At 39.9% G+C, this 9,802-nt stretch overlaps 1 protein-coding gene across 1 annotated transcript; it reads right to left on the reverse strand.

Moving 5' to 3' along the window:
- Window positions 1-3,368: 3,368 nt before the first annotated feature.
- On the reverse strand, window positions 3,369-9,490 carry lyl1 (LYL1 basic helix-loop-helix family member). The gene is made up of 4 exons (XM_062429232.1): window positions 9,375-9,490; window positions 6,637-8,148; window positions 5,352-5,449; window positions 3,369-4,692 (listed from the first exon to the last, which is right to left on the reverse strand). The coding sequence occupies exons 2-4, from the start codon at window positions 7,395-7,397 to the stop codon at window positions 4,148-4,150; spliced, it is 1,404 nt and encodes a 467-aa protein (XP_062285216.1). The 5' UTR covers window positions 7,398-8,148; window positions 9,375-9,490; the 3' UTR covers window positions 3,369-4,147.
- Window positions 9,491-9,802: the final 312 nt, after the last annotated feature.

Genomic DNA, 9,802 nt, shown 5'->3' on the forward strand with positions numbered 1-9,802 from the left:
TTTTTATCTCTGAGTCCCAGACCGGCCAGCATCTCCCTGCTTGGCCTCCTGTATCAGAGGAGGGAGAGTAGGTTAACACCCCAGCAGTCTCAGCTCCCATTATAAGGTTTAATTTTTTTGACCTATATTGTACGTTACTGTATGTTAATAAAAATGTACTGCAGGTCTAAAAACACTAGAACAACTTTGCTTGAGCAGTTGATGTTGAGCAAATTGAGCTGATTTGATTAAAAACCATTCTCATTAATGAGTGGATTGGTAAAGAGGTAGGAGTATGCGGTTAAAGAGGGAATGTGCACAATGGGATTCAATTAGGATGTTTGGAAGAAGGATTTTCCTACTATTTTCACATTGATTAGCACAATCATAGATACATAAATAAAACAACAACTGTGGCTCAAGACTCAACTCTTGATCCATTTCTATTTTTTATTAAATAATGATGCCCCCTCGACCTGCTCTGAATGTTGTGATCAACTTTATGTGGATAACATTGTAATATACACTTCTAAAACTAATTTATAACAGAGTGAATAACCTTTGCAGCCTGAATACAACTGGCTCACAGCTAATAAACTACTACTCAATAAAACTTTATCTCACTTTATGATTTTCTGTATGCACCAAAGCATTAAATTCAAATCTATAACGTTTTCATGTGTTATTGCCTGTCTTGATGGTACACAACTGCAAATACCAAATACCTGGACCTATAGCTCAACTCTGATCTTTCATTTCAATGCCATATCAATCATATTGTAAAGCGAATTAAATTCAGTAGTTGTGTTCTTTACCAATCCACAAATTGTTTTTCTACTATAAAAGAGAAGCTTGTGTCACAACTCATTTGACTGATACTGGATTATGTTGACGTTGTATATCAGGCTGTATCCAAAACTTCTCTTCTTCCTCTCAATATAGTTTACAATAGACTATGCAGATTTGATCTTGGTTGTCCTTTCAGAAATCATTGTACAATGTATGAAACTCTTAATTGGCCCTCTCCCATCAAAATATTGGCTACAGATTTTTTTAATGTACACATTTCAATTAACTTCACAGTTTAAAACAGTCCATGGTACCTTTGTCATCCAATTATCAACTGAGACACTACAGCTCTTTTTTGTGTTTGTGTAGTCTCTAAGTCTATAGATAAGAAAGTCTATATGTTTAAAGCTCCATCTGAGTAATCTACCTGTAAATCTTTGACCCATATTGTTTTATCATCCTTCCACTTGTTCAGTCATTTTCTTATTATGGGCTCAGTTGTACATACCCATGATAACACCTATATTATTATGTTTTATAAATGTATTACTTAATGTTCTCACTGACACTATTTGTCAATGAATGATCTATTTATGTTCCTGATTTAGTATGACTTAGATGATTCTTAGTTGTACTGTTTTTTTTTGTTTTTTTGTTTGTTTGTTTGTTTGTTTCTTAGTTTGTTTTCTCTAAAAATGTTTTTTCTACCTGCGCTCATATTGTATAACTTTTATTTAGGTCCCCCTTGAAAATGAGATGGTACATCTCAAGGGATTATCCAAAGATAAATCTGGATACAATAAATTTGAACTAGTGTTACAGTACGACAGAATGCAAAACAAATCTTACAGGTAGCCTGAATGCATAAATGATGTGAGTGGATGCAAATGGGAATTTTCTGTAGGATGCGCAAATTGGGGTGTAGACTCATCTGAAAAAGTTCTAATTTGAGTAAAAAAAATTATATTTATCCAAAGGAGTTTATAGAGTGACTCTCCATGAATGTATAAAAGACAAAAAGGAAAAAAACTGGAGGAAAGTAACTTTAAACACCTCAGTCAGAATCCGAGCTGTCATTTAACCACATATTTTATGTTGTAAGCTACCTGTAGCTAATGTCTGCAATAGTCCAGCAGTCTTATTTTAATGAATAAAGATGCAAACATTTGCTTTGCATTCAATCTGAATACAATTTGAAAGGCTTGTACTCCAATGCATCTACCACTGAATGAATGAAACCAGGAGGCCATTATTAAGTGAGCTTCTATAATGTCAAATAACGTCATAAAATGTCAAATAACTCTCACCAGCACAACAAATTAATTGTTTTGCTGTAAAAGACTGTGCTGTGACCCCAGCCTCAATCTCTAATCCTCTCTGTGGTTTCAGAGCAGAGTGGGGAGGGGGGCAGGGCAGCCTTGCACAGCAGAGCGGGCAGAGGCAGCCGTGGCACTGTTGTGAAAGCAGTCCTTCCTGTTGTGCGGTCCTGAAACTGGCTGTATAGGGGTTCCCAGAGCATCCTGGTGGCTGTTTTCTCTCTCTGTTTTTCCCTTCTCCCTTCTTCCATGTAGCAGTTGCCACTCCACCCCTCCAACACACACACACACACACACACACACACACGCAAACACACACATACACACATACACACACACACACACACGCATACACATATACAGCCACCACCCCTCCTCCAGGAAACTCGTTGGCCGTCAATGAGACAGCACTAACTGAAGGCGTTTCCTGGCCACTTGATAGAGCAAAACACGCAGGCAGAGAGATACAACCACACAGCTGCAACTTACCCCCAACTTCTAACTTATACAACCCCTCTCCAGCACCTCCGCGCCATGCTGAACCCCATCTCTAACCACATCCCACATCCACCCTGACCTTCCTCACACACAACCGCACACCTACAATTGTTGCTGTTACATAAATCCTTACTAGTTCTTAACCACATAGCACACACACACACACACACACACACACCAGTACATGAAGAAATATGTATAACACGTGCAACACTCCCACATCTGTTGCCCTGGGAAAACTTAATGGGATGACGATGAATGCTGTTTTTTTTCCATGGATGTGGTTGTCATATGGTAATGTCAGCGAACAGTTATATCCGGCTTCATGGTGTCAAATCACTCACTATTTTTATTTCTTTAACCGGCGTTGTTTCTAGCTCCCTTGTTAAAACTAACTATCAATCTGTCATCCTGGTGAACAGCACAAACAAACATCATGGAGTTTGGCTTTGACTATTCAGCCCAGATAGAGTGTGTTGAGTTATGAACATATTATGGACGAGAGTTAAAGTAAACTGTGTAAGATACCAAAAACATGCTTTGTTTTTTTGTAGATCTAATCCAATAATATTACATTTTTACCTTTAACATCTGATGACCAGTGTGAAATTATCCTATTAGGATTTATACCGAACACACTGAAGTTACAAATGTTCACTGAACAGAGAGAGGCAAAATATTTGGATGTGTTGAGAAATCATGCTGACAAAGAGCAGTCTTTGGAGCGCAATAAGAGGATGTCAAATAAGGAACAGCAAACTAAAACACACTTTATTTCTGTCTGGTACAAGTGTGTCACAATGTCAGGGTGGGACCATCAGCACTGCTTCTCTGAACACAGGAACAATGAGAAGAACAACGGGAACATTAAGAACTCCAACTTCGATTAATGAATGCATTTCAATGGGTCACAATATAGTATATGGTAATCTCAGTTACCTTAACTGTACTGGGACAATACTGATTATTTACATGTAAACTTCTAAGGCTGTATTGTGAACAAAACATTAGCTTCTTAACCCTGCTGTGAAAGATTTAACATTTTCATGGGTGCAGAGGGATAACTCAACATTGTGACTGTCCTGAAAGATTAACACATAGTAATCCACATTTTGTTACCAGGTAAATCCAGCCTGGAATAATCAGATTGGACTGTTGCATCATTCATCCATACTGGACTCCTATTATTTGACATAGAGTTGTAATATTTGTCACTGGAACATTGTGATCTTTTTGGATATAAAACACATACGAGTTCTGTTGAGGTTCAACCTGACCCAGAGCACAATTCACTATTTTCCTAAAACACAGAGCCTCACACTGAATTTTTTGCACATCACTGGAAAAAGAAAGTTTAAACTAATTAAACTACAAAATATCACCACAAATCCACCCCTTCCTTATTCACACTGCTTGGGTGTTGAGTGAGTGGAAGACACAACCAGACTGGCTCTTTGGACTCAAACACTTTGGTATCTGGCATCAATTGTGTATCCAGTCCTTTCCGTCAAGGTGACATTTAAACTCCCAGAGGCTGCGCACCTTTTGTATGCTGTCTTTTGGTGTCATCGCTCATCATTTGTGGCTGCCACCATCCTTATCTGACCCTTAACCTTTCCCAGAATGCCATGGGTCACTATAGAGGTCTTGGCCCCAAAGCTTTCCTCACTGTCCGTGTCGCCATAGCAGCTAGATGTCGCTGGGGAATTCGCCAGGGCAATGACTGAATCAGTTGAATCTCTGTCTCTGTGGGCTATGGCCAAGGTGGAATGGGCTGAGGATGGTGGGGCAGTGTGGGATGGAGAAGGAGTGTCGCACCGAAAGAGAGGATTCAGTTTGTTGCTGTCCAACCCAGCTGTGGTGCTGTCCTCCTCAGCTTCATCCTCAACTGAGTCTATGCTCTTGTCCTGGGCCTGGTCATTGAGCAGAGTGACCAGGAAGTTGATGTACTTCACAGCCAGACGGAGGATTTCGTTCTTGCTGAGTTTCTTGTCAGGCGGGTGTGTGGGAATGAGTTTTCTTAGCTCGGAGAAAGCTCCGTTCACATTCTGCTGTCGCCAACGCTCGCGGCTGTTGGTGAAGACACGGCGAGCGAGTTTCTGAGGAGGGCCTGTTAGACAAACATAAACACAGTGTGAGCAGGTTTTAAAAGAAGAGTCTGGTCATATTCTCTATTTTTCTTTTCAACAAATCCCTTGACAAGATCAATTTCAACAATAAATTGATTCTCCTAATAAGTAAGCAAAAGCCTGATATAGTGTATTCCTATGTGCCTTACAGCTCCATTGTGGTTTAAAAACATATCAGTGAACTACATTGTTGCCCTGGCTAACATATTCTTTCATTCTGATGAACATGGACAGTGTAGTTAATTTTCATTCAATCACACATCATCCTGCTGTCGTAAATGCTCACTAGAACACCAAATTTAAACTGAAAATCGTCCCCAACAAATACATTGTTTACTTTAATTTGACAATCATTTGCTAAATACTCCAGTGCCCTGCTGTTTTTTTGGGGAAAAAATCGGATAAAGTATATATACCTCACACATTTTTATAGATTTGCATCTTTAGTAGGACCTTATGATCTTGAGGGTGAGAACAACAGAAACAGAAGAAAGACAGGCTACTGCATTGCTGGTGTATGTTATTCATTGTATTTGTTAACAAAGGGAAAATATAGATTAACACTTTCCTTATCCAGTAAATACCTCAAATTCAACAGTCACTGGAGCATTATTCTCTAATTAGACACACAAAAACTCACATTCATTGATCTCCATCTCAAAGTGTGATGAGGGTCTTCTCTTAATCCGGTTGTTGGCAATGACACCATAGTTTACTCCTGAGGGACCCAGGTAAGAACTAAAAAGAGATTTAAAAAACATATATATGGCAAAAATAATGGAAAATGTAAGATGTTTGTAACTGCATACACAATAACATAGACAATAAAATGTAGCAAAATACAAAACTCAGCTTGTCTTCTCTTAAATAATTCTAGATGGAGAGAAATCTTGGAGGGTGGATGTACAAAGCAAGCAAGAAGATGGTAGAAGCCATTAACTGAGGCACGAGTATGTTGGTGGCGTTGATTGAGTGTGCATGCAGAGTTTTAACCTGATCTCATTAAGCCTGGTTACTAGCTGCTTCGACATCGGGGGGATGAAATAGATCAATGCCTCTTGCTACAAACAGACCAGAGAGAAGTGGGTAGGGAAGCTTATTCCCAGACCTCCATGACAGATGGAAGAAGCCAAAGGTGTAGCCACTGTGGAAAATCCTACTTTTTTACATTCTGTAGTTGATGCTCCTCAGTTATACTATGAGAAACTGTTGGGAAAATACTTTTTGGAGTACAAAAAAGATGAACAGAAGGAGGGCTTTGATAATATCTGTTTCTTGTCTTAAAAGTAAGGTAAAAGTTGCCAATGTCAGGATCTCAGAAAGAGCTTTAAGAGTTCTGTTTTGTAGCCTTTTGCCACTTGAACTCGGAACCATACCGTATGTACTGTATCTCCAAAATCTAGCTGCAATTCAAAGTAAATATGTAATTTCATTCGGGATATCTACACAAAAAACATTCAACGATGCAGCTCATGTTCAGTAACCAGTAACAGTCTGACGAGTAAATTAAGCGTGAGAAATGTGTGGCGCCTTTACAGCAGCACACATCCTGCTGTCAACTTCGCATAACCGTGTAGCGGGCTACTATTAATCACAATGGGAAGTCATGAAATCCCAGCAGTTGAGGTTTCATATGAAACAGAAACTTGGCAGTTTTACCAACGAATAAGCATCATCATCACTAGTAACATCTCAGGAAACCATAGTAGTAGTAGTAGTATTTTATAGTTTCAAATCTTTGCTTTTTTCTTGTTGCACGAGATAATCTTACTTTTTTTGGCCGTCAAAAATGATTCCAATTAAACATTCAGAAGGCAAATGACACCCATGCTCACCCATCACTGCAATGTGTGATGAGGGGTCACAAATAAGTACATGTGGGAAAAAGTGTGCTAATAGCTAAATCCAAATTAACCAAATCTAACCTGGTGAAGAAGGCGTGTGCAGGCAGGTACTGCTGAGGCAACAGGGGACCCGGGGAAGGAGCTGAAGGGCCACCTGGACCTCCAGAACCTCCAGGGCCTCCAGGACTGGCCACAGGCAAACAGTTCAGCTGGCTGCGGCGAAAATCCACATGGGGCCCATGCAGAAGGTTGGGAATTGGGTGTAAAGCAGTCAAAGGGGTGGTGGGGAGTGGGAGAGGGGGTTTGCTGTGGCCGAGGCTGATGACTGGAATGTGGGGAGGAAGAGGAGAGGATGATGACGACAGAGGGAAAGACGCAATGGAGGCTGGACGAGGGAGCGGGCACGGGGAGGTCTTGGCTGGTGCTGGGAGGAGTGGAGGTGGAGAGGAAAGTGTTGGGGACCTGGTGGCAGAAGCAACAGGGGTGGCATTGGTGGTGGTTGGTCCTGCATGCTTCTCCTCCTCCTGCTTCATCTCCATGACGATGGGCTCAGGTGCAGCATCTGTATCTGCATGGTGATTGGTTAACACTGTTGTCGTGGCAATGGGGGACTGAATCGAGCTGGCAGCAGGGACATCGTTGTCTCCCTTGTGCCCTGTTTTCTTAGAAGGATGTGGGCTGTTGATTGCATCCGAAGATGCTGCAGTCTGGTTCTGGAGAGGACTGTGCTGCTCCACAGAGGCACAGGATGGGGAGGAGGCGGAGGAAGAGGAAGTGGAGGAGGGGCGAGGTAGGTTGGGTGGTGAGGCAGGTAGGTTGGTGGGGTTAAGCTTCTCCATCATCGTGGTGAAGTCTCTGGGGGAAACTCTGTCAGTTCCAAACTTCTTTAACTCTCAGCCGCCTAGTGTGTGTGTGTCAGTGTGTCTTGTCCCTGTTGTGTCTGAGTGTGAGAGTACGTTCATGTGTACCACCCTCTGCTCGTCCTTCAAATCTCTCCTCTTCAAGTGTCTTTTCCATAAAGGCGACTCATAACCCTTCCTTTCTGGAATGCAGAACACTTTTCTGCAGATTATGCAATATTTTGCCGCTCTACTTCACAATTAATGAACAACAACAACTGAAATTCATCAGCACCAGGGTCAGTATGTCAGTCTTTTATCCATCAGTCCATTTTATATGTGCCTTCAATGGAGCTACACCTTCCCACTGATCCAACCTTATTACCTATCATTTTCGCTTTTACTTGTGTGATTGTAGCTATATGTGGAGTGTGGGTAGCTGTGAGTCTGTGTTCACTCCTTCACTACAACATTACAGACGGTGCAACTGAAACAAACGTGCAGTCCTTTAATAGTCACTACGGTGTCGTCTCTGGGTGGTTGTTAAGGTTGGATTTGAACTGGATGTCTGTATTTGTCTTACAGTACATCCTGAGCAGCAGATTGGAGGTTGTCAGGGAGTCTCCAGTGTCAGCTCTTAATGAGTCTGTCTGTCTATGTGTCTGTCTGTGTGTATTTTGAGGATGTGAGTCAAAATCCTTTTAAGCATTCAACATGTCCCAGGCCGCTGAAGATTGGATTGATATCAAAGACTCTGTTGAACAAAAGAAAAAGAAAAGAAGCACACAGGATATACATTTGTTGTATATTTAGAATAGGCAATAAGATAATATGAAAATGTAACCAAGGGTCAAATTTTGCACATGAGCACAATTTCAATTTCAACATTTCATGGAAATTTACAGATTGATCACTTAATGCAGCTGCGATGTTAAATTCAGTTTTCGGGTAAATTTGCTGTTGTGCTACTTCTGCAAGGAGGGAGACATTTGTTTGTAGTCTGCCCTGCAAGACATAAGACTCAGGATTTCTAAGGTTTTGCAATCGCAATTGTTCCTGTTTTGTCTTTTCTGGTGGTCATGACTTTATTTCGAACAGTTCTCTCTTTCACAATGATGTAGAGACTCTTACAGGTAGTTTTTTAGCAGTGTTATATTTAACATTATTTAAATATCTTAAATAAAAAGAAAAGGGAAGCTTAACAGAAACAGAGTTACAGAAGAATATTTAAAAGGTTTGGTGTCAAATACTCAGTATTACATGGATGTGTTTGCTAAAAGCATTATGAGCTGTACCCGTTTTAAGATATATTTTACTCTGGTTGCCAAGAAACAACAACAATAACATCTCATATATTTTGTTGAGAAACAGATGATACAGCATATTAATGTTTAGCATATTATTTAATGTTTACTTAAATTAAGCATATACCCTATACGCTCCTGTATAATGTGTAGCTCAATAGTTTACATTAATTCCTTAAATATAATGAAACATTTTTGAGAAAAATAACTTTTACCACCAAAATATTGTTGACAGTATTCAACTGTGGCAGAATTATTAGATTTTGTGTTTGTCAATTTTTCAGGAATCATATAAATAAACAAATATACAATATGAATACAAATGTTTAAATAAATGTACAAATAATTGTATTTTAACTAGTAGACTGTCAGCAAAAAATATATAATTCAGGTTTTAATGGTAAAAAAAATGCCCATCCACCAATCGAATTCTGGTAGATTTGATATTTAAATTCTATCTTCCTCTTGTTATCACTGAATCACCAAATGTTTTTATTACCAATTTCCAACAACCAACAACCTTATTACCAGTATCACAAGACATATGGTACATATGACAGTAATTTATATCAAACATGTTTTTATTATTATCATCTAAAATAAATGTCACAGGCTGCAAACCATTTTCATGTACTATAGAGCAAAAAACATACAGAATTATTGATTTAATACTCACAGGTTAATTATGGCACCCAGTGTAGCCTTTCTCTGTCTGTCATGCAAAATCCGTCAGAGTTCAAGTGATCTGTGAACACATGTGTCACCTCAGTGTTTAACATCCTCCTCCTCCTGCTCCTCCTCCTTCTCCTCAGGTCGCTCACACTGTGCCGCAGCCTGTCACTGCCTGTCTGTCAATCTCTGAGGTCTGACACTGCTCAAACACTCCAGATACTCACATTAGTCCCTGTTAAAAAAAATATAAAAAAAAAAACAAAACAGTCCAAAATATTCACAAAGAAATTATGTCATGCCGAGACCGAAAGTCAGTCCAAACATACAATTTTTTTTTTGTTGCTGTGAAGTTGCTCCTTTGAACGAAGACAGGCTCAAAGCATGGAGATGGATGGTGGAGGTCTCTGCCACCCCCCCCATCCACATGTCATT

Source organism: Scomber scombrus, chromosome 2, assembly GCF_963691925.1.
Source record: "Scomber scombrus chromosome 2, fScoSco1.1, whole genome shotgun sequence".
In the NCBI taxonomy this organism is placed as follows: Eukaryota; Metazoa; Chordata; class Actinopteri; order Scombriformes; family Scombridae; genus Scomber; species Scomber scombrus.